The sequence below is a fragment of the Rhopalosiphum padi genome, chromosome 1 (assembly GCF_020882245.1).
Source record: "Rhopalosiphum padi isolate XX-2018 chromosome 1, ASM2088224v1, whole genome shotgun sequence".
Lineage (NCBI taxonomy): Eukaryota > Metazoa > Arthropoda > Insecta > Hemiptera > Aphididae > Rhopalosiphum > Rhopalosiphum padi.
The window spans coordinates 24,240,024-24,266,865 of NC_083597.1; the positions used below are offsets into that span (position 1 = coordinate 24,240,024).

The 26,842-nt window shown below is 27.1% G+C and overlaps 1 protein-coding gene across 1 annotated transcript; it reads right to left on the minus strand.

Moving 5' to 3' along the window:
* Positions 1-8,593: 8,593 nt before the first annotated feature.
* LOC132916965 (zinc transporter ZIP1-like) lies at positions 8,594-17,167 on the minus strand. The gene is given in 4 exon segments (XM_060977443.1): positions 8,594-9,052; positions 15,953-16,030; positions 16,032-16,301; positions 16,303-17,167. Coding segments are annotated over 4 exon segments (1,104 nt in total). The 5' UTR covers positions 16,684-17,167; the 3' UTR covers positions 8,594-8,677.
* Between the last annotated feature and the right edge of the window lie 9,675 nt (positions 17,168-26,842).

Sequence of the window (26,842 nt, forward strand, 5' to 3'; positions counted from 1 at the left end):
CCTGTACATAATTTATGTGGTCATCTAAATAGGTACATCCTGCATTATTCGGTACTTAAAAACACAATCAATTTATATTTATTAAATTTAATGTAGCATATAAATTCTACAATGTTAATTATAATATCATCATTTATAATAATATAAATCTTAGTCTATGTTATTATTTCGCTTATTTTATGTTCATGATAGGTACCTATATTTGCATATTAAATGTATATCATGTACCTACCTCTAATAGTATAAAGTATAAGCTATTGATAAATGTATTATTACTTGTAAAGAGATAGTTATAACTTATAATTTATAAGGTATCCCAAACTAGAATTGCCACCTAACCTAGGTGAGTTAAGGTGACCTGGACCTGGTATGTCATAGCAGTCTTCTTGTCTCCGCCTTATTTATGTGTACCACCGCATTTCCTCCAAATATTTATCATTTCACATTTTCTAAAATAGAATTTTTAAAATATTTTTGTCCTTTTTGAGACAACTTATTATTTTTAAATTTTTATTGTTATTAAACATTTGAATTAACCGTTGAAATAAAAATCACGAACATTTACGAATTATTTTGTTTAAAGTTGAAATATTAAAAAAAATTAATTTTAGACATTTTAGTACCTATCTAAGAATGGAAATTTAATACAAAGTTCTCCTCATAACCCATGTATATTATATTGTTATTCTTTTTTTTTATATTTCCCTATCACTTTTACTTTTTTCTTTCTTTAGAAGTTTAGAAGACTGCACTGAGAACTGGTCAAGTTAACTGAAAAAAAGAGTGTGAAGGATGAACCATCATCTAACGCTCTATAAAAATCGCCAATGATAACAGTAATGTATATTGCTTATACTTTATATGCGGGTTAATCGATTCTTCAGGGTCGGCAAATCCTATCAATTGGTCTCTGAATATTTTACAATGCTTAAATACTAAATTTTAGTGACTAAAACAATAAACACAATCAACACATTAGTATATTATTTTATTCTTGACCTCTTGGGTATAGGTAATATACTAATATAGATAATTAAAAAAATTGGCAAATTAAATAAGCAGGAATTTATTGGAGATGTCAATGATTTTATTGTTTAGATCTGTATTTTGTAGGATATTCGATCATACACGAAAATTATAATTTATCTGTTTATCATATCATGAAAATTTAAAATAATCAAACATTCTATAAAGTATAAAGTATATTATATTATATACATTTTGATAAATTATAGAAGGAAAAATCGACTCGCTTATCTTAGATGAAAGACTGCCTTTGGAAAAAAGTTTATTTTTTATGTGGGTATATCGTATATAAATACAAAATTGAATGTACTAATTGTATAATAAAAGTGAAAAAGAAGTGAACAGTTGTGGCAATATAGCGATTGCTCTATTTTCGGATTCTAGAGAATAAGTTAGACGGTACAGCCGTACAGCGCTGAATTCGAAATAATTAGTAATATAGAATAAACTCTATATAATTATAAGCAGTGGTATATAGAATGTAGCGTGTTTTGGAATGTAACATTTCGATTTTTCTAACCTAGGGTTAGGTACCATATTTTATTAAAACGAACAAATAATTTTTATTTTACTTAAAAAAAAAAATAAAAATAAAAATTGTTCAGTTTGGTGTGTTACACGAAAGAATGTGCAGATTCATGATAAATTATACTGTGCAATATGACAAATCTCATGTTTATCGACTATCGCTGACACTATTGCTCGTCGGCATTCAATGCTCATTCTACGAAAACTGTTTAAAACTTTGGTTTCAATGTAAAATCATAAAAATAATATTCTGTAGGCTATAATTTTAGTTTTTTTTTGTGTATTATATATTTGCAATGTGTATTTGCAGTTACCTATTGACTGTATGCCTGTACGGTTGTATGTATATTGAATAAACTCAAATAATTTAATTATGATAAATACCTATTAAATTTATTTTATCCGGGAAACTGACATTATAAACGCAATATTTTAAATATTTAGCACAGGGGAAACATTTAGAATGATCATTTAAATTATTAAGGTAGGTAACTACTCTAAAATTTTTATAGTAATAGTTCAGTTTAAGTAGTGAGTGTTCGATCACTTAGCCATGTCACATAGTGGCCATAGTGTGTTAAGAAAAGTTTTATATTTTAACTATTTGGTATGGATATAAATAATATACTAATTATTTTATCAGAAAGAGGCAAATAATTGACCACAGTGAATTTAATTTAATACAAATATAAATTAATTGGTAAGCGAAAATAGATAAGTTTTTAAAATGGAGTTGTACTAATACTAAATGTCCGGTCAGCAGGTTTATGTAAATCTAATGTAATTTAAACTTTTGGATAACACACTTACATTCAAAATTTAAATGAGAAAATAGAAACAAAAATTTCTAAGAGAAGATTGCAAAGGAAAAGTAAAAGAATTTATTTCTACATTGCCACATTTTGGTCATTTAAAATTATTCGCACAAAACTTTTAGTCTTCTTCAATAATGTCAAATTTAAATTATTAAACTATTAAAATGTAAGATATTTACGAACATCAATGTATGATAAACAGATGCAGTCCTATCTTAAATTAATCTTTATTTGGATGAAACAATTTATCAATTAATGAATTAAATAAATTACAAAATGAAAAATGTTATACATTTTAGGGTCAACAATTAATGTACATACCGACGGGTGACGGATGATAATTTTGTATGTTTAATTACGAAAACTAACTAAATAACAAAATATATAATTCATGACGTAGATATCTATAATATTTTATTGAACATTTTGATGACGGCATTTTGATTTAGTTAGTATATTCTAATATAATAAAATATTTTATAATTATTAATATATTATATTCTGGTGAAATTCAATTGCGTGAAAGGCCAGTCAGCCAGAGCGGCTTTTCATCAGATTCTAGTTTTTAACTTCCTTTAGAAGAAACTAGAAAGGCTTTAAGGTTTTGGAACACGATTTATTTGAACTTTTTTCAAATGATACTCTACCTATATCTTCTACTCTTCTATAACAATTCATGTCTTAGTATTCGTCATCGTCATTCAAGTACCTAATAAGTAATAACATTAATAACCCCTGATTACAGATCAATTTTTATTTGTCTTCAAGTTAGACTTACTCGTGAGTTATGTACCTCCGATCGGGATGAGGCAGAGCATATTTTAACATATAAAGTAGGTGCAGCATGAGTGCCACCTAGTGAAAAATTAGTGCCACCTTGTGGTTAATGAATGTGTTTCGTGCCCCAAGTCCTGAGACACATACTATTATTATTATTATTTATTGACAAGACGACAAATACGTTTTGATTACTGTTTTCAACTACTTTCCTATTCGATTATCGTCGGTCGAATTATTATAAAAAAAATAAATATTATCAATCGGCTGACGAAAAATACCAAGACCAACTTTTTATTGTATAATAATCTAAACTTTTCATTTTTGTCAAAAAACTTAAAACACCGATTATTACACATGATTATACAACATAAAAAAGGTACCCGAGGTAGGTATTTGGCATAGTCTTTATATAGCTTATTAGCTTAAAGTGATAGTGCCATTTAGTAAAAAAAAAATCTTAAAATATACTCTGGGATGAGGTGTGCCTATAATCTATATACCTATACGCATAAATTAGTATTCTTGTTTCTATTTTGTTTTCAAATAATAATAATTATAATTTATAATATGTTATACTTTTGTTTATTTTTGTAATCATTAATCGTTAATAAATATAAAGTTTATAATAATATATAAAAAAAAAATAATAATGTAAAAATAAAATTTAAAAACAATAAAATATTCGTATGTATTATGCATAGGTATTTCTTACTTTTTAGTGCAATAAGTTTCAAACCTTTTCAGGGTCATATGTTTGGTATGATATACCGATTTTAACAGACTTTTTCTCAGAATTTTTTCAGGATTAATTTTTGGGTTAATAATTATTTTTGATTTTACAAAATGAATAAGCACATTTTTTGGTAATTTGTATGTGTAGAATTATATAATCTACAGTATCAAAAAATCATGTTTTATAGTTTATACAATATAGGTATGTAATTCATTGAGCTTTAAGAGGACGCTATATTACTACCTGTCTGGCTGTCTACATATGTCGTCTACGTTTACAAACATAGATACAACATGGTAAATTTGCGTCTAGTAGAATACATTATGTGTTGTTAGTTTCAATGTAATATAGAGCAGTGGTTTCAACCTTATTTGTTGTACGGACCTGGGACCACCAATTATTAATACCACATCTTTACACGCGTATATACGTATATAATATGTATATTGTATACAATTTATATAATATTATTAGGTATATAATTAAAATATATAATAATATTATTTTAAATATTTATATTAGTAATGTTAATATTACATGGTCCACAGCCCATTTGTGGCCCGCGGGTCGCGCCCTATGGATTATTGGGCATCTCAATCGCAGTACCTAATATAGAATTTACCTATTACCGAAATTAAAGGTTAGAAAATTATGACTATTATCAGTATCGTAGCGTTGATATTTTAATTTTTAATTAAGATAAATGATATTACAAAATTGAAAATTTTAATATCAGTCATATTATTATCTAGCTTTAAAATTAAAATATAAAAACATTTATTTTTATTTTTATACGTAAATAGGTAAATTCACTTTAATAGTAAAGTTAACAACACATAATGTGTTATACTGAACGCAAATTTGTTATGTTATATGTACAGCGGCTGTAACTGAAAAAAAATTTCGAGGGGGTCCAACATTTTTTTAAAATATAAATACTGAAAATTTATAGTCAATAAACTATACTCTCCCCAGTTACGGCCTTGATGTACAGGTATAGGGAAAAAATCTATATAGAAGTTCAGTGTTTATAAATTATAATCACGGCCTCAATAAGAGATAGAGTTAATGACTATTAATAAATAAATGAATCTATTTTATTTTTGTTCATAATTATTAAATAATAGTAGTAAATTATCTGTTTATCTTAGAGCATTTGTCAGTAATATTTTGATTGAATATTCGCATGTTTATTTCGAATATTATTAATGCAACAAGGTATGAACCTTACTCATACTGAATTTTAAGAAATCTTTAGATACAACAACAATGTAAAATGAGCCGTCTCTATTGTATTATTTATACAATTTTATACTACAACTCACAAGTACTATAAATACTTGTATAACAAATAACAATATATTGTACATCTATTGTATCTTGTAAAATCACTGCTTAATACATTTTAGATTCTAACGGAGTGATGAATATGTGAGTGAAGCCCCCCCCAATGTTGAAATAATTCCCACGGCTTAAGTTAAAGTTTGCAAATTATTGTAAACTATTTGCAAAATATTGGCGCTGGTCCGGGTTCGATCGGCCAATGTGGGGTAGGGGGGAATTTCACTGATATGCGATGAATGGATTTATTTTATAATGTGATCATCATTTTTATTTTTATTTCTGTCATCAACTATTGGAGTAGTAAAAATACCTTAATTTGAACTTTAAGGGTACAGTTTCTGATAGCAATTTTTATGGTACATGTTTATGTTTTTACAAGAATTATCAAAAAGTTTAGTTCAATTCCATAAATATTTTTATTAGCATCTGAAATTAATAATTAGTAAATAAAACAAAAAAGCGTTCATATTAATGTATGAAATCTATTAATAGTTTGTTTATAATGACAATGTGGTGTGCTGTGTAGATGTAAATTGTAATATATATTAGTTTTTATGACTTCAGTAAATTAGTTGATACTATTTTCATAGTTAATTTTCCATTTTGTAATTAATCATATATTTACAGCCATCATGTACGTAAATATGTATAACTGACTATAATTAGTATATAATACTATAATACAAAGTATATTCCAGTTGGTCCCTATTTTTTCTAAATTTTGCTACTATACACTTTGCCATTTTTTTAGCAAACATCTTTTAAGGGTTTTAACTAGTAAACATAAACTTTTTTTCGTCTATTTGTTATTTGCTATTGCACACAAAAATAGGAACTGGTATATTTTATACTGTATAGACGTATAGTCATATTAGTTTATTAATATTAATTTATATATTTTTAATAATGATAATAATATATTGTATAGTTCTTTCTTATTAGTTAGTATGTATAAACCAAGTATATTTGCTATATTGTCTATACTATAAAGCAATGGCATATTTATGGATAGGGGTGGAGTTATGGGATAAATCCACTTTGCCCACTTTTTATGATTTTTTTGTTTTTCTAGAACAGATTTTCTAGATAGGTATTTTTATAATGCAGAAAATACACGTGCATAAGTGAAGTAGTTGGCCTTCAAATGTTTTTACGATGAATAATAAATATTATATTAAATAATAACAATGAAAGAGGACATCGTATACGTAGGTACTCATGACTATAAACATAATAACAGAAAACAATAAATTTCATATTTTGCAGAATTTTAAATCTAAAAAATAGGAAGATAGATATTTAGTTATGAGATATTAATGATTACGACTATGACTATTTAATATAGATAAATTAAATAATATAGTAATTAAATAAATAAGTAAATATTTTAATATGTATTTGTTAATTGTAATAACATAAAGTATAAATTAAAATTATATAAAATACATTCTTTCTCAATGGTTATATGTATTATATTTTGTTCTAGCGAAAGAAAATTAACTTATGGCAACATATTTTCTGTTTATAATATTATCAAAATAATTTGAAGCAACTTGGATGGCAAGAGAGACATATCCTCCTTTCCAAAAAAAAATCCTTAATATTGTACTATTAAATACGGTGAATAAACAAGCTTGTTCACTTCTCTTTTATCATTTAATCAAATATTATAAAAATATTAGGTATAATATATTGACACAATTAATAAAATAATAACAAAAAAAAAAATCATTTAATAAGTATTAACTAATATTTGTATGGTAAAATAATATTAGAATAGTAAAGGGTTCAATAAATTGTAAGACTAATAGTACCTATATTATTATAGTCTATAGGTTTATTAGTATTTTACAGTTCTGGCGTACACTATTAAAATCAATTTTCAAAATCAAAAATCAACAAATTTTTATTTAAAATAAAAACACAAATATTAATTTTTACACACTTAATTAGAAATTATTACTACTATACAATATTATATAATCTACTAAAACTATAAATATACTAACTATAAATAATAATTATATATTATTTAGTGAAGTATTGTATTGTTTTTGTATTTTTAGGTTAAAGTATTATAGTTTTATATATACACTATAGTATACAGTCCCAACTAAACCATTTCTATCAACAAAACACACTCCCCACCCGCCACATCTGTGACCTAGTTCGTTCTCACTCTCCCCACCTAGTTAATATCAATATCATTAAGTATTTACTCGGTGAATTTGTAATAGAATAATACATAAACTATAAAATCATTATTACAATACATTAAAGTTTTATATACGTAGGTACCTACCCCGTACCTATTGATTTGCTTAATAATTAAAATGTGTGACTATAATTAAACTTACAGTACAGAATTTTTTTTGTTTGCAAATGTTTTTATAAATATCAAGTAGGCAATTGATAAAAATGATAAAAATAGGTGAATATAATCTAAATTAAAATATATGGTTGTCATTAGATAGATAATACAATTGAATATTACATGAATATAACACTTAACTTTATATTGCTTAATTTAAAAACACATTACTCATTGACTACCTATAGTCTATATAGGTACTGCAGATATAGCGTATAGACTAGTATACAACTACTTCTAATTTATGGCAATTAAACAAAAGAAAATACATTTATTTATTATAAATAATATGTCATGTTATTGCAGATATTTTTGATAATATATTAATTTTTTATTCTAAATTTGTTCGTTCCTCTAATTTTAATAATTTTTAAATTTGATATGTCTTTATTAATTGAATTGCATGTACAATACATCTTCTATATACATAGTCACTTATTAGAGATAAAACAATACTCCCCGAGGAGAGAGTTTATGACTAATTACTTATAGGTATACGTTGACTGATACTAAGAGGCCAATAAATTAAAAACTACCAGTATGAACAACTTCCAAAGAATTAAATTCGAATAACATATTATTAATATAAACGTGAATCAATTTGATAAAGTGGATATCCAATTGATAAATAATAATTGTTTTAACGCAATATGATTTTTTTGTATTTATCATTTGAATATTAAATACATAATTAATCAAGATTCAATTCTTTTCTAGTTAAGTAATCTTTTAAAATTGTAATTGATCATGTTTTATAGATTAATTTTATATTCTGTAAATTTTAATAATACGACTTATTAGTTATTATTTCATTATACTTATTTTTAACTCTAAGCCTCTAGGTATTTTCACATTTTACTTCCCTTCATGATGTATATAATATATTAATATATTATTATCATAAATAGTAAAGTATTATGATATATAATAATACATAATATCTTAGTATCTTACGTCCAATTGATAATTGTATAGGTAGGTAGATAAATGAACAAATTGACATAATATAGTCATATATACTTATCTAACACAAATAGATACATTTATCCGTTTAGGTCCATGTAAATTAGTTGAGAAATATTATTCGGATTCGGATATAAGCAATTGGATGGAAAGCATTGACACAAAACCAATAGCAATAAATATTAGTCGTAATATTCTTTGTTTAATTTGTAAATTTCCAGGTGACGGTTTGAGCACTTCAAAAAACACCACATACATCAACGTGCCGGTAGCTAATCCTTGTAGAACGACTGAAAATAGGACCACACTGTTTGTTTCTTCGAGATTGCTGACTAAAGTGCCTACGCCAATACCTATCGGAGATGTGACAGCAAAAAGCAATATTGAACAATGCGCTAGCAATGGCTTCGTCCTGTCTGAAAGCATCTGTAATCCAACGTAAAAAGCGATGACCAGCTTATGGCATGCAACGGCCACAGTAAGTGACCAAACCTATAAAACGAAAATTAAAGTTATTGTTAATTTCTGTTTAAAATGTATATACTACATAACATTTGAGTAAAAAGTAAATGAATAATATTGTTGCAGTTTTTTTTAAGTTTTCTTTAAGTTAAATTTTTGTAATTATTCATTGCTTAATCTTACGTAACACCAACTTTGTAAAAAAATTATTTATAAACTGTAAAATATATTAAATAAGCTATAAAATATTATAGAAAGGATATAAACGTTGTTCCTTAAAGCCTAAATGAGTAAAATTTGTTAATTTTAATATTTTATTTAACTAATATTTTTCTATATATCTAATCTAATATTATATATATATATATATATAATTTATAGTTGCGATTTCTCGTTACCTATTGGCTATTGATACTGCTGTTGAGCATTGCAACTACTTAAAGAGAAATTAAGAAATAAAATAGAAAAATAAACAAGATTTCTATTCATTATTAAAACAAAATTTTTAAATAACGCCATTGATAAAAGTAGAAAAATATACAACGAGTTTTATATTGAAAAATTAAAACAAAATGTCAAAAAGAAAGTAAATAACTGAACATGTTTACGGTAGTACGGTCAAAGATGAATCTACCTATATTGATTTTACAATAATGCGTTTTTTTGTGTCTGTCATCACCTTTTGGGTAATAAAAATGCTTAAATTGTAACCCTAGAAGGTAGTTTCTGGTAGTAAATTGGATTTAGTTTAAGATAAAGAGTAAAATATTTCTAACACTTAAAAATAATCAGGAAAAACAAAGCAAAAAATTAATGAAAAATTAAATTTTTACACAAAACTAGTATTTGACAAAATAGATTTTGTATTTGATTATAATTAAAAAACGAATGATTGTAGATATTTGAAATTATAAAACATTTATGATACATTATTTATATTTATAATATAATTTTTAAAATATTTTGAATATATCAGTTATATGTACCAAATACATTTAATATTTAAATACAATTATTTGTTTAGATAAGATATGGGTAGTTTACCATGACATTATCGGATAACTGCACAATTTAAATTGTGAATGAATATTTATATTTTTAAGTTCGTAATTTTATAAGATATTTTAAGTTTTTGGTTGACATGATAATTTGAGTAAAATAACTTATTTGAAACCTAATGTTTTGAATTATATTATTTATATTCTAAGTATATTAAAATAACAATATTTTATAACTATTACAAGTTAACATTTTTAAATAAGACTTTTAATAGATGTATAGTGTATAATGTAGTCTGTATATGTAAATATTAATTTTAAGATAGGGACATTAAATGATTTGAAATATTTATTTGTTAGCAGTTAGTAAATATTTTTTATAAATAATTAACTAATTTTTTTTTAAATTTTCACTACGTCATTCTGTACTACTCCATAGTCTACACTATGTTATGTACAATAAATAAATTTTATTACATTAATATATGACATATTATGACATCATGACAATGCGTTAAAAAGAAGCCCACTGCAAAAACATGATTTATTGTTAAAATAAAGGGTCATTTTATGATATTTAATTTGTATTTATTTTTGAAAAGATGTGAGGTACTTAAAGTTACACTCATACAGAACCAAGGGCAGCTCCAGGGGGCGCTTAGTGGTCGCGTCCTCCCTCCAAGCCCATAATTCTAAAAAATGTATATTGTTAAAAACAAAATTACTAAGAAAAAACATATTTTATACCTTTGTCTTTTATAGACACGTACAAGTGTGTAGTTAGGGGTATGTATTTATCTATATACTATGAAGTATAAATAAATTAATAAACTATAATAGGTAATATAAATTATACTATATCATATGATATTATTATGACTTAGCCTCAGTCAAAATGAAATCTTTGGGGTTTTCTCTGCATAAAAAAAATAATTTTATACTATCTAATAGTTTTGATGCAAATATATGATTAAAGGCCAACACAAAAATAATAATTTTGCGTAACTAACCTTCAATAACACCATTAACACGAGTCAGTATTATTTTGAGCTGCTGTATTTAATATTTATGCAAAAGATATGTTGTACTTGTGCACAATCACTGTTCATTATGTTTTAGTGATAAATGATAATAATCATTTGTTTTTTGCTTCATAAGAATATCGTAGTTGTACTTTTAAGTATTTACTCGTTATCGTACTCTTTATATACCTACCGCTAATAACAAAATTGCATAGCTCAAACCACTCATTAAAATTGTCAACTACCTACTTAACCATTCACAATTTTATAGCCTATACTTCATATGATAATATAATTTAAGTGTTATCCCAAAACAGGAGCAAATCAATAATATATATCTATAAATTCTATTTATAGCTAAAATAAATGGATAAAATAGGATTTTTCAGGTACATTTTGGACAGCATTTTTAATAGATAATACTTTTTTGCAATTAAGGTTAAAAAATTGATCATATAATATAAGTGGTGATGTGATGCTTACCGCTTTCAACACTGAAAACAACTTGGGTATATCTTATAAATATATTATAATGCTAGCTGATTTCAATATCACATCATTTTTGTGTCATTGCGCATTGATAATTAATATTTTATAAAATATGTATTTATTAAATTATCATCATTGTATATTGTATTTATATAATATATATATAAACATTTGTGAAATTTTAATAATTTAATGAAATATAAAAGTTAACTTACATCAAACATTACTAGATAATTTTTATCATATTTTTTAAAACTCTCAAATGAGATTGAGGTTCCGACTGTAATAAACTCTAATTAAGTTTGGACTGTTTTGAAAATAAAGTCCGATTTGAAATTAAAAATTACAAAAACAATTTTCAAGATACATCGATAATGAATATTGAGAATGATAGTTGATTAGCAATAAATTCATTAACATCATTGTGAAGTTTATTTCATGAATCATAGGCATATATTATCTAAGAGGCCTCTTGAAATATCGAGAGTCAGGCCCAGACGTCATTAAACAAAGCAAGAGCATGCTTGCAGCATATATATTTTTTAGGTTATTATTTATTAGCTTATAGACGATTGCATTAAAAAGCATTGTTTTATAATAAAGCACTTATAAAAATAATCATTTAAGCTGAGCATTTATTTATTTTTATCTAGAAACAATAATATTTTATAAGAGGGTTTAATACACATATTTCACTTTTTATTCAAGTTTCAACATGTTTTAAATAATATAATCGCACATTTTTAAGTTTAAATACCTATAATAAACTAATTAAACAGTACACATTTTAATTGTTATATTATTGAATATTGACTAGACTAGTAGGTATAAAGACTATAATATAAATATTAAAATATATAATGCTAGTTAACGTTTGAATACCTATAATTGTCTATATTCCAAAAACTCAAGCGTTATGTTTAAATTTGGCTTTTATACCTACATACATAAAAAAAATAAATAGTATATTTACCACCTAATATTATATTATATTATTATATTAAAATTATTAATTAGTAGTTAAAATATTCTTTATAAAATGCTTAAATTTGTATTTAAGCTTCTGAGCGGGGCGATGGATATATTGATTTTACAATGATGTGTTATTTTTTTGTGTTAGTATATAGTAACTATTATACAGCGATAAGTAGTTAAAAAACAGTTTTGATATTTAACGTCGAGAGTGGTTTTGGATATAAAATTGGATGAAGATTGTACTTAAAAAAATTAAAAAAAAAACTAAGGACAAACAGGAATTTTTACTCAAATCTAGTTTTTGATAAAATCGATTTTGTTTTTTTGGCATTACTTAAAACTGTAGGTATAATAGTAGATGTTTTTCACCAAAAAATGTTTATATTGATCATTTTCTATACATAATATATAACAAATTTTTAAAATATTTTTAGCTATTTTTTGGCATATGAAATTTTCAACTATTTTTTTTAGTGTTTTAAAAAATTCTTTGTTGTGTAAAAATGTTTGAAAATTTATTATAAGATTTGTTATAAGTTATTCATTTATAAATTAAAAACGAAAATGACTAATCACAATATATAATTTCAACGAAATTCGTAAAATCTCGAAAATTTTCAAACTACGAGTATTCTGTAGTAAAAAATTCATAAGAAATTCTATTTTTGTATCTGAGCTAATACGTTTTTAAGTAAGTTTAAAACTTTAAAGTTCAAATTCTTACAAAATTGCATGTTTAGTCGTAAAACAACTATTTCTCCTCAAATAATTGTTGTTATTTTGTTGTAATTTAAATAACGAATAACTGTAGTAACTTGAAATTTTCATTTCCAACTCTTTCTAAGTTATTTATAGACAATTTACATTATTAATATTTTTTAGTTTCATTTAAAAAAAAAAAAATCAATGAATAATTTTTACTCTACTAAAACGTCGAAAAATGTAATACAAGATCCCACAAAGGTTCTTATAAAGATATTTTAAATACATATAATCACAATTTATTTCTAGGTACTTAGCATAGAATAGCATTAACAAGATTGGAAACAACATGTCTTAATAAACGGTAGTCATATAAATCTAAAGATATGACATAAGCAGTTTTGTAGAATTTCCAATCATAGATCTAAAAATTGAAGACTAAGTGTTTTATCAATGCAACCTCAGTTCGTTAAATGTGGTTACTTCACACATACCACATACGTGGTTGCGGCCGGGTACGATGCGTTTATAACTTTATTCTATCGACGAACGGTGGATAAAGAAAATTTCCATTAACTATATTTTAAATTGTAATAAATAGTGTAACGGGACTATTAGGAGATTTAAAGTTTAATTAATAATAGGTAGGTTAGGTATATTGTGATGAGTATTTATAGTGATATTCCAAATTAAAATTAAGAACATGTAGTATAAAACGGTGTTTTAATTTTCAAAAACACTTTTAGGAAGTAAAAAAAGGTCAAAACGCTGTATGTTTCATTTTGTTATAAACTAAACATTGAATAAGTATTAAATTATTAAAGCATTTAACAATAAATATCGTTGCAAATATATACTATAAATATTAACTAATAATGAATAATGATACATTTGTTTTTAGACAAACTTTGCCACTTTTTATTAAACCAGCTGACAGTTGTTCTTAGAAACTGTATTTCCATTATTATAATTTCTTGATTCGACCTCATTTTAATCCTACTAAAACAAATTTATTGATTGTAGAAGTATTATAGAATACGTTAAATAAACTTTAACCTCTATTTTTTTAATATTTTTTTTAACATACTGTAAATCGTAAATGCGTATAAATCGTCTATGGCTTAGGTAAGATGTTTAAATAATTATTGTTCCTATTTTATTCCTATACAGCTACAATATTATAATCTAAATATTTTATCCGAAACTTAATTAAATTTTGAATAGGCATATATTTTGTAAGTGCTACGAGTTACCTACTTAAAAAAAATTATTTAGATTATAACGATATTTTTTAAATTCTGATAATTATGTTTATTCCGTATAGCGTACCTACTGTTGTTTTTTATAACCAACAGTAGATTAATGTCTGTGTAGATAAAGTGCGTTTTGTGTTTTGTACAATATATAACTAGCTATATTTACATTTTACATATTTGATAGACAATTGTGAGGTACCTACCTATAAATTATATTTTATAAAGAAGCATTAAACCAGTTATATTTTAGAAAGCATTTATTTTATTAAAAAATTAATTTTTACCGATTATATATCTATACCTTTAACAACTGCATTAAAATTATATTGTTTTTATTCTCGGAATATGTTTTGAAAATATATTTGATTCGTATTGAATTGAAAACTGACCAACTGAGAACTATCAATACTTAGACATAAGTACGTCATATAATTCAAGTAATAGAATTGTATAAGAAAAATAGTCAGATTTTGATATGACCGTGAAAATAAAATAATTTAACACACGATTTTATGTAATGATAACGGGTCACCTCACCGAACGAGTTCATTATATCTACTATAGTACTAGCAGTCTTATAAAGTACTTTGATAGTAAATGGTATTTTAAATACTTTTTCAAAGTATTAAATCAGTAAATCAATGATCACGTAAAATAAAAAAATTATAAATGGATATATCCATGTATGTGCATTAAAACATAAAATAAAAATATAATCTATTTAAAACAATGCAAATTGGGTAGAAACTTTATTTATTCTTTTAGCCTATAAATAGTTTAAAATTTAAGTAAATCATCAATTTAATTCAAAATACATGTGTATTATAATATAATAGATATTTAAACTGTCCACCGATTTTATAACAAAATTGGAAATACCTTTAACCCTAAATGCTCATTTTTCTCTCACGATTAAAATATTTTTCATCTGTGCGGATTGTGTAGCAGTGATTCATACTCTACTGAACATTCAAACGAGGAGAACAGATGGGAAAAGTTAACGCGAAATGATGATGTGGTATACAAATATACAATATTAAACAAATTTAAAGCAAAAAAAAAAAAAGAATTTAAAAATCTAATGTATTTCTTTTACGGAGTATTACCATACGTATTTTTAGCTGCAGTACTTCAACACTTTTAAAAACTATCTTACGCTCAAGACTGCGTCTGACGACGTCGTCGGAATGCCGGATATACGGTAAAGCGTATTATACCTATTATAGTTTGTGGCTGTGATACATGCGATGATATAGGCGTGCAATACACATAAATCGGATGGAATTCACAGAGACAGGTACTATATGATACTGCCATAGAATGAGTGGACGTACACCTAACCAACAGAGTCCCAATCAAACGTAATAATAATATAATAACTATATTAAGATAATAATAATATACAGCATGCGCAGTGCGTGCATCGGTTATATCGATGTAAAATCGATTGTAAAAAAAACATCGTGAAATGTAAGTCGAGCGACTGACCTGCGTGGAATTTTTCTCCAGACCGACGGCCAGGCCCTCGAACAGTTCGTGTATGCTGAGCGCGCCTACGACCAAAAAAGCCGCGGACGACCGACTCGGACGCGGACGCGGCGGCCGGCACCGGTTTCGGCGCCGACTTCTTGACGGCCGCCGCCAGCTCTACGGAAGACATGCACGAGTTGTAGTTGGCCACCCGTCCGGCCGCGTCCATCTTGTCGTACCCGACGGCGTTCGGTTGGCCGGCGGTGGTCGCCGCGTCGCCGCGGCGCTGTTGCGGCACCCCGGCGTCATCGGCGTGACCCTGGTCCGCGGTGCTGTGGCCGCTGTGGTGCGCATGACAGTCGCCGCCCCGTGAACCCGTGCACCAGTTCCTCGATCGAGTACATGAAGAAGAAACCCGTGCACATGATGAGCTCGGCGAGCAGGCCGGACACGGGCGATTTCGAGTCGAGCGTCTCGTCGGCGATCAGCTGCTCGACGCCCTCCCGGACCTCGGGCAACAGGTGCAAGAAAGTGGTGCACAGCAGCACGCCGCCGCCAAAGTTGAGTATCAACCGGAGCGCGGTGTTGGCGGCGCCGCGCGCCCGCCGCCGAATTCCCAGCCGCTCGAACACGCACACCGGCGTGCTGCCGGCCACGAACGAAGACACGCCCAGGAACGCCATGGCCAATATTTTCGCCAGCACCGCTGACGAAGCGTTTTCGTCCTTATCCATCGCCGCCGCCGCCATCGTGCACACCGTCACTATACGTCTGCACGTGAATAATATGTTCTATCTGTGTTGTATCGTTCGTTTTCGTCGTCGTCGTGTATTCCTCGGACACGGCCCGGCACCCACCGCGACCACGAACCCGTTGGCTTCAGCTAGCCCGCTGTGCAACCACACGAGAGACGTTGTACGCGCGCCGCCGAACAGACACTGCGTATACCTACGTGCGTGTGTGGGTCTGATCGTCCGAGTGTGGGTATATCTCGGCAGGCACACACTCGCACACACACACACACACACACACACACACGCGCGCAGACACAATAATAGTGGCCGCGAGATAAGACGACCGCGCGCGCCCAACAGATCTAATCGCGTCCGCGTACCGGCACGTTGTCGCACTCGACGATATTGTTATTTATCGGCGTTCAGTCCTATGCGTACTGTACCGGTGGCGTCGCGCACACGGCTCGTACGGTCGATGCAACCAACACGCCTATTATACCTATACAGTATTATTTACAGTCAGTCGAATATATTAACAATAGCAATAATATAATATTAATACTATAATACTACTCGCGCGCGTCGTGTCTATTATTGTCTCTATCGTTGTTGTTGTTATATTTTTTTATCATTATTCATCATCATCACCGGTTACTACTATTATTGCTTACTCTTACACGCTATATATAATGTATACATACACACGTGACATTGAATTGAAACGCGTTCCGACACGTTCGGTTGGGAAATTTTTTTTTTTTTTGGAAACAACATCGGTCGTTTTTTATTTAATTCCGGTACGGCATTTAACCACATACACTATACAAACACATTATTATAATATTGCGTCATAAATCGGTCGTCGTCGTCTTTTACGTCTAACAAACTAACATTAAAAGGAACACATGACTTATTATAATTCTAAAACGATTGTACGTAGGTAATATTCTTAATTTAATAAAATTTTAATTTATAAATTTATAATAATAATAGATTTTATTCGCAGCATAAAAAAGTCCATAATAATCAATTGAATCACAGGTATATTTTAGTTACTAAGTACTAGCTACAACAATTAATCCTTGCAAGCTCAGACACCCAGCGGGTAGCACGTGGAGAGATAAGTACTGACCAGAATATTTTGATATTTTTTATTCAAATTCTGCGTTATAAAATATTTATATTATAAATTCAGTAGCGTATCCACAATTTTTTTTTTTGAGAGGATATCCTAAAAAAGATGCACAAATTATATATCCAAGTATACTACCGACTACTTACAGTTTGTCTATACCTAATACCTATATTAATTGTTTATACGTTTTTATATACCTGAAGTCTATATATATTCGTCATAAGAATAAGTATATAATGATTTTTACTATATTACTTTATAAGTCATAAGACGTGCGCATGTATACTTATTTCTCCAGTAGTGATTGTGTAAATCAGTCATAACAGATGATCGAACAAATTTCAAAGATATAGAGGTATAATACTTAACCCTCACGGCCACTCATTGAATACTCTGCTTATTATTTATATATTTACTTCTATTATTATTACATGATTTGATGAAATATTTAGTTATTATAGGCAACGACACGCGTCGTGCTCATTGCCACCCTGGCAACCCTGCACATCGAATGGAGTTTTACACGAGCAAACTGAGCAAAAGGATTCCCAGTAACATGATATTATATTTTCTAATGTAAGTACCACTTCACAAACTCGATTTAAATAATGTATTAATATATTTATTTTTAACCCGCCAACTTGTCATATTTCTATTCTCAATGTAGGTAAATAATGCCTCAAGGGAAACTCGTGATTGTATTCTGCTGCTGCATTGCGTACACATACATCGGGTTTGTGCCGTTTTAATTTCTCGTCAACTGGACCCAGAAAGATATTTATTTAGTAAATAAGCGCATTGCGTATTTATCGAAGATATTATAAAATTATTATGACACTGCATTTACTGTGACATTAGTCGTTCAATGGCATATTGTTATTGTATTCAATAATATTCTTTAGTTATTTTTTTCCACTGTTTTGCGCGTGGTAATAGATTACGAGTGACTCGAAAAACCTCGTGGATTCCTAACTATAATAAAATATAATAAGTAATAATAACATAATATGCATACTCGGATTATTAACAATAAAATTATCGACTTTGATTGTTTACCAACTGATATATAATATATATTATATTTTATTTTTTTCTGCAGTATTCATATAATACGTGTAATACGACGTACACCTATCTGAATACACGACTTCAAAGAAAATATCAGCATAACTTATTCAGACGTGCGAGATTTTTATACAATTAATACAATATATATCTAGCGTGTATTTAATTATGTTTACAACAACGTTTTTAATATTTCAGTTTGATGATATGCAAGCATGCAACATTGCGTATTCTGTTAACAAAGAGAACCCTTTTAATGTTAATAATTGTCTACTAAGTATTAAAACATAAGTTTAAGATTTCGTTTTTAACTAATCTACAAATAGGTAGGTAGGTATGTAAAAATAATATTGATACCACGCGTCATGGTCTTATCGAGTAGGTTAATCGAGTGTCTATACGCATTACGTAGGTATAGTTATTAGTATACTAGTTAGTATTTAGTTACCTACCTATAGATTAATGTTTTTCTATTACATAACACTTTTTTCGACTAGTTTGATTAGATAACGATAAAAAGTATCCTTATATTTATACCGTAAATATAGCTTTATACGTGCATAACATACTTAGTTTTAACTGCAATAACATGTTATTTATTTAATCATTCAACGATTAATAATAATTATTAATTAGCTAGGTAGGTAATATTTAATTTTAATATAATATTATCTTATTGTGTACCTACTTATACTTATATTATTATTGTAATATTGTCACATATTAATTAATAACTAAAGGTATTTATTCAATTAAAGTGATTGATTAAATATTTAAATATACATACAATCGATGTTTGATCAAGTATACTTAACTAAGTAGAAAAGTGCAGGAATCAATTAAATAAATGAACTCAGTCAACAAAAATTATATTCATATGAATACTTTTTTTTTTTTTAATTGAATTAATGTATTTACATATTACAATATAATTGCTAAAACATTTTAAACTATATTTTTTGCTAATATAAAAAATGTATACTTATTTACTTAAAATATATATCTATAATACGTTTAGTATGTTCTTATTATTAATTATAAATTGATACATTTTTTGAATGTTTTTCTCGTCATCATTACACAATTATTACACAAGTTATTAATTTATTAACCAATAATCAAAAGTCATTCAATATTTGTAATATTACACTATGACGATTAGAGAAATGAATAAATATTATTTATTTTATTAATAGGTATAAATATATTCATTGTATAATATGAAAAGATAGTATTATGATTTTAAACAGTTATATTAATTCTTATCAGTTTTAGTTAATATAACATGACCGTAATACGTAACCTATTATAAAACAAAATGTGTACCTTTGTATGCAAATTTTAAAACTATATTTGTTCTAGCACAATTATAAATATTAAAATATATTATGGTAAGTATGAAATATAAATCCATATTACGTATAATTATTAATTTTAATGTAATAGGTACCTACTTTACATTTATTCTAGTCCCACCAATGCATGGAATTTAATATTGCAATTATAACTTATATAAGTTGTTACTAATAATTTTTTTGTGAATATTTTTCACCGAATCTTTATGATTTAATTATATTTTTGCTTTAATTTAAATATTACATAGGTATATAATATGATACTAATACTCATTACTTAATGTGGTAAACATACCTACCTACTTATTATTTTAAAATGTATGATCATAATGAACGCGTTTTAGAAAAAGTTTATTTAATTTATAAACAACCTACCTTTGACAAACGTAAGACGACAATAAAATTACTATAGGTATACAGTTCATCTGTTTATGTGAATCACCTTTTGCTATAATGATGGCAATGATGCATTATTTCAAAACAGAAATGCTCAAATAAAATAAAACAATTTCTCTCCCAATGTTGATTAATACATTTTTATCTGTATGACTGATTATACATTTCACTGAAAATTGTAGATATAGGTGACCAGTGATGGGTAAACACGTGAACTGTGGTCATGTGCTTTAATCATAGACAACTACGTAATAATATTAACCAGTTATTATTCGGAATCAAAATATAAACTATAAATGATAAACATAAATTATAATATTATTGCCGTAATGGTTATGAATTGTTCAGATTGTTGAGTGTAGTATCTTCTCATTAAACTAATACAGAGAAAATAAAAAAAGGATATATATATTAAGTTATAATAATACATACTTATTAGTTATTAGTTACCTATTACAGAAAATATAAATTAATCAGCTGTATTTCTTAAATATTTAGACAATTATAATCATACTTTTATCGATAATTAAATAGCTTGTTTTTTAACTGTTAGCGGTAGTTATTATTTTATACTTAAGTCATTGAAATTGACAAAAAGTTAATTTAAACAAATTTAATTTATTAAACTATTTTTCGCTAAATTAATTACTTTCTTGTGGCGTTTACGTTTACGTTTAGTATTTTACCCATCATGTGGCTAATTTTATTAAAGTGATATTTTGATTTTACAAGTCTATATGTTTTTTTTTTATGATTTTATGTTAAAGTATGTTCTTAGTCTATTTTTCAATATAATATAATATTATTATTATACATTATGTACAAATAAAATAAATTCTAAACAACGGTTGTAGATATGTTGTGATATGAGGAACTTGTAAATAGAAAATTAAATGACTAATTTGTAACTAACCTTGGCACACCTTTGGCACGTAATCTCCAAGAAACATCTGTTACATTTCGTCGGACTAAAAATGACTTGGTCCGCAAATATATGCTAACGAGGATCATTTCCTCGGAATTTCATTGCAATGGTCACACAATACGCGGCGCTCATATAAAACGGCAATCGGAAAACATTCTCCAAAAATCCTGAACTGTTGTCCATTGAAAATCAGACGGAGAAAACCATGGGCGGATAGGCTATGTTTGACCTACCGGGAAATTTAAAAAAGGCCCCCCATGAAAAAAAAGTCTAAAAAGGGCCCCATTACCGAAATACGAAGCGGGGCCCATCGGGAAATGCCCGGTTTCCCAGTAGGCCTATCCGCCCATGGAGAAAACAGTCGGTAGCAATAACACTTTCCTCGACTGATCATCGGGAAATATCACGGTTATCCGGTTGTTTGTGAATAAAATAAATCTATAACATGGAGGACCTCCACGACTACGGAAAAAGGATCAGTAACACGTTTGGTTCTGGAGCTCAGCCAGCTCAGGCATCTGGAATCTGGATTCTTGAAGAGCCCGCGTAAAAATTATAAATAAACAATTAAATTAACATATTATTACTATCATATAAAAAAAAAAATATAGAAAATAATTCATCACGTACATCTCAAAAATTGATATTAATCTATAATCAGTATTTATAATTTATAAAAATGGTTAAGTATAATAAAATATTTAAATATACTAGATCCAATATTTAATTTATTTTATATTTTTATAAAATCATTTCAAGGACTTAACATAAGCATATCAAATTTTGAATTAAGTACATCATCATAAAAAAGGGATTTTCATTTGAGAAACAGAAGTTTCAAAACAAGACTTTCCTTAAGTAAATAATACATAAAATCTAGAGAATTTAAGATTGTTTTTAATAATGATTTGGAAAAAAAAAACTCAAAAATAAGAATTTGAATAAATTCATTATTAAAGGGAAAAAATAGAAGTATTTGTTTGGTGAAATAATACAAATAATAAATATACATTTTTTTTTGTAAAAAATAAATCGTAAAAGAAAATATATAAAATTCGTCACAAATAAAATATTGATTTGCAAAATCTAAAAATTAATTTACAATATATGCTTCACAAATTCGTAAACTTTATTTTATTGTTATCAAATAAAAATTAATTAAATTTAGTAATTTTTCGTCATATTACAAATATTTTTTATTTTATATTTTGAATACGTGTTCAAAATGACCTATGCATTAAAAAAACTCTTTTCTTTCAAGTGATGGGCCTTAAGACCGAGCCCTCTGTCATCAACTTTAATTTGGGCCTTTTTAAAAATGTACTAAACCAGAAACTGATAACCTATGACATGTATGTCTCTTTGGCCTTACAGTTTGTCCAAAAAAGATCATTCATTTAAAAAACAAAACAAAAAAATAATAAATATAAATACTAATGATTAGCGTAACGTAACGTATACCCTTAACAACATACAACATTATTATACGTATGTATAATTATACATTTATACTTTTAATATTAAAACTTTAAATATATATCAAATTTTTCGTAAGACGAAAAAATAGTTTGACCCATATCCAATCAAAATGTTTTATTTGCATGGCATATTGGTTCAAAAAAGTACATTCGTCATCCCTTAGCTAGATTATTTATAAGTGTCTTGTATAGGGTTAGAGTCTATCCGATAGACAGTTATTCATATATGGTATACTCTTAGGATTTAGGAGAGATTTTTAAACGATTTTAAGTACCTATAATAAGTATATTTAATAATTATATATTAAATTATAATAATTTATTCCTAACACAGGCATCTGTCCGTATAAAATAAATGCCACCTATAGGGCTGTCATTCTCTAATACTAACTACACCAATTAATACGTCGGGCAGTAGCGCGCAGTGTATATGGGAATAGTTTTGTATAGATTTGTATAATTCAAGAGAAACTACATTAAAACACTTACGTTATACACGTGGTCCGAGGATTTTCTTTGTAGGTATTCAATTTGAATTAATAAATAAATTAATTACATTTGCAAATTGTGTATGTATAATATTATTATTAATTGTTGTCGTTTTATATTATTTATATAGATCAAGGCCGTACATATTGGAGGAGGTACCTCCCCCCAAATTTTTTCCTGTTATATTATGTAGTAGTAAAATAACCTATAGTCTATACAATATTATAATATAAATTAGAACACAATTTTTTAGCTTAAAACCTCTCCTAAAATTAACATCCAGTTACGGCCTTGATATAGATATACATCTGATATTTATTTATTTATATTATATTAATGGGTGAAGCCCTATACAACAATTTAAAACAATGAACAATTTTAAATTTAAATTACATTACAGAATTTTAAACATGATAATAATTCAATAATAATAAGTTATAGGTAAGATAGAATGAATATAATACAAGTAGTAACAATAATTTATAATATTATAATAAGTTATGATAAATGGTGCTCTCATTGACCAACCGCATAATGCGATATATATCGATGACTTGATTTTAGTGATATTATATCGCAGCCGATGATGGTATAACATTAAAATTGGATATAGAGTCGGTAGATAAGTTTGTAGAATTCCGAAGACAAAAGGGCGCCGCTCGAAAAAATGCTTTTACGCCGTGTTCGAAGGTAAAATATCGTTTATATAGGCATAACCGCGGTTTCTGCGTAGATCTTATATATTGTATTATTATGCAAAAACATAGGTAACTGCCATTTCATTACAGCCGCACCTAAGTCCTATAAAAGTAATATGTTACGGCGGGTAAAAGTCGAAATCGGGCAAAACGAGAACTGTACATAGTACTTGCCACTTGCCGTCATATTTCGACTTTTTTCGGGCAGACCTAGTTGTGATCAACATAATTTGAATGATGTTTATATAATGTATAATTGTAATAATATTTAATAGTATCTAGGCACGATGGTTTTTTTATTATTATTAGGTACACATACATAAAGATAAAATACATGTAATTGTATTATATTATAGTATTAATTAAAAAAAATAAAAACAAATATATCATAATGAAATTTGTAATCTAATTATTATTGAATAAATTGATCAATAATAATAAAAATACATTATATTAAAATATATTTTTGAAATATTTATATTTTATTTATTTATTTACATTATATTATGTATATTATGTACTATCATGTACTATTTTATAATACTATGGAATATTCAAATATTTATTTGCTACGATTTTTCCCAAATTATGTTGGTCACTGCTATACGTTTCCCGGTCAAAAGTCGCAATATGACGCAGTTCAGTTCGTGTTTTGAGTAGTTATTTCTTAGGTCTCACCAATTTCAACTATTGTCCGTAACATAATATACATACCGAAAAACAATTAAACGCGTGCTCCTTGAAGTCGGCGGACGATAATCATTTTTCTATTGGTATCAGATCCATAGAATAAGTTTATTCTGTGTTAGATTTATAATACGCGAGTCGTTTACAATTACTTATTGCTCTTTTAGTCTCAATATTGAAATTGTATAGAAATATATTTTTTATACTATTGTCTTAAAGATTTATTTTAAACAATGAAATATCAGACATACCAATAAGGCTTTTTTATATTAAATAAAATTGACCGTGAAAGTATTGACTATCCATTATTATTCAATCATGCATTAAAAATTAAACCAACCGTCTTTTTATGGAAAAATACTATGACGTTGTAACTGAATTACATTTTATCGGAATTGTATATTTGCTCAACATTTTATTTACTTGAAAAATATTTCGTGTTGGTAATGAAATGTTTATTAGTGGATTAATTATACGGTTAAAACAAACATCTTGCAGTAACACTTAATACAAATTGTTTTGATTTAAATTCACGATTTTTGTTACTTATAATAATTTTAACTACTATTTTAAATTTTCAAACCATGGATTTTTATGACTTTTTAAGTCACGAAAAGTTATCGTAGTAATGGCCAATGGGTGTTCCCTAGCTGTTAATATTTTAATAAAATTATACATTGCAGTACTATGTATACTATTAAAATATTAATGTTGACATCATCATAACGCATTTAAACTTTTAATTTCAAAATTAAATTTCCACATGTTAAAATACGCATACGAGTTTTAAAATAGAGAATTCGCAATTCACTCTTTCTATATCTAATTCTAATACATATTGTATAACATTTAAATATCTTCATCTTTCCAATTGTTATTTATTATTAATTATGAAATAAATATATTAATATTAGTAAAATAAAGTTAACTGTTTATAATAAATAATTAATGTTTCATAAATAATATTTTTAAGTGAAAAATGAATGATATTTTGTTTTGTTTTGTACTCATAATAAATCAATATTTGAGTTGAACGGTATATTATTAAAATTGAATTAGGCTCGTAAAAGAGTCTAGTTAGTAGTGAGTTGAAAACCGTCTTTTGAAACCAGTCAATAGCTATATCGGTGTCGTAAACGATATTTTATTACTATTGTTATTAAATATTTGACGACGCGTTGACATAAAAATCGCATTATACGACAACACTCATACACACATCTATTGGATAAACCCCGCCGAGGAGGAAAGTTTTTTTAGTCATTATTTTAGTTGTATTGGATATGTTCATAGGAATATTAAGCGAATTTCTTTGTATAATACTATACGTCATTATGTAACTGCTCAATAAATATTTAAATAATAATAATAATAATAATAATAAAAAAAACACTATTTAGATTTAAGATAGTATTAATGACTGTAAGCATGGTTCATTAATTCATAAGGAAATCTGGAAATGTGACTTAAAAAGGAGTAAGGTCAGTCGCATAATAACTAAATTAATAATTAAATTTAGTGAATCGTATAAAGGTCTAGGATGTTGGTATTAAAAATATTAAAACATCTTTAAAAGTGTGTTGGCGCCTGACACTATTCGCCGAATGGCCGTATGATAATCCAACGTAAATAATATCACGTTGAGATTGTGCCAGAAATATACATATTATATTATTATTATGTATTCCGCGACAGCGTCACTACACTGTTTTAAATTGGTCATTCGACGAGCAAATAATATTATATTGTTGCTGACTGCTGTTATAATAATATTGTATATTATAATGTTTAATTCATTTTTCTTAACTAAATTTATAACTACCATCGTTGGTTTATTATAGGTAATATACTAATATATTATTATTATGATTTGTATTATATTGACAGTAAAATATTATAAACATTAATCGTCTATAATTTTCATATGTCTGGTTAATTTTTCAATG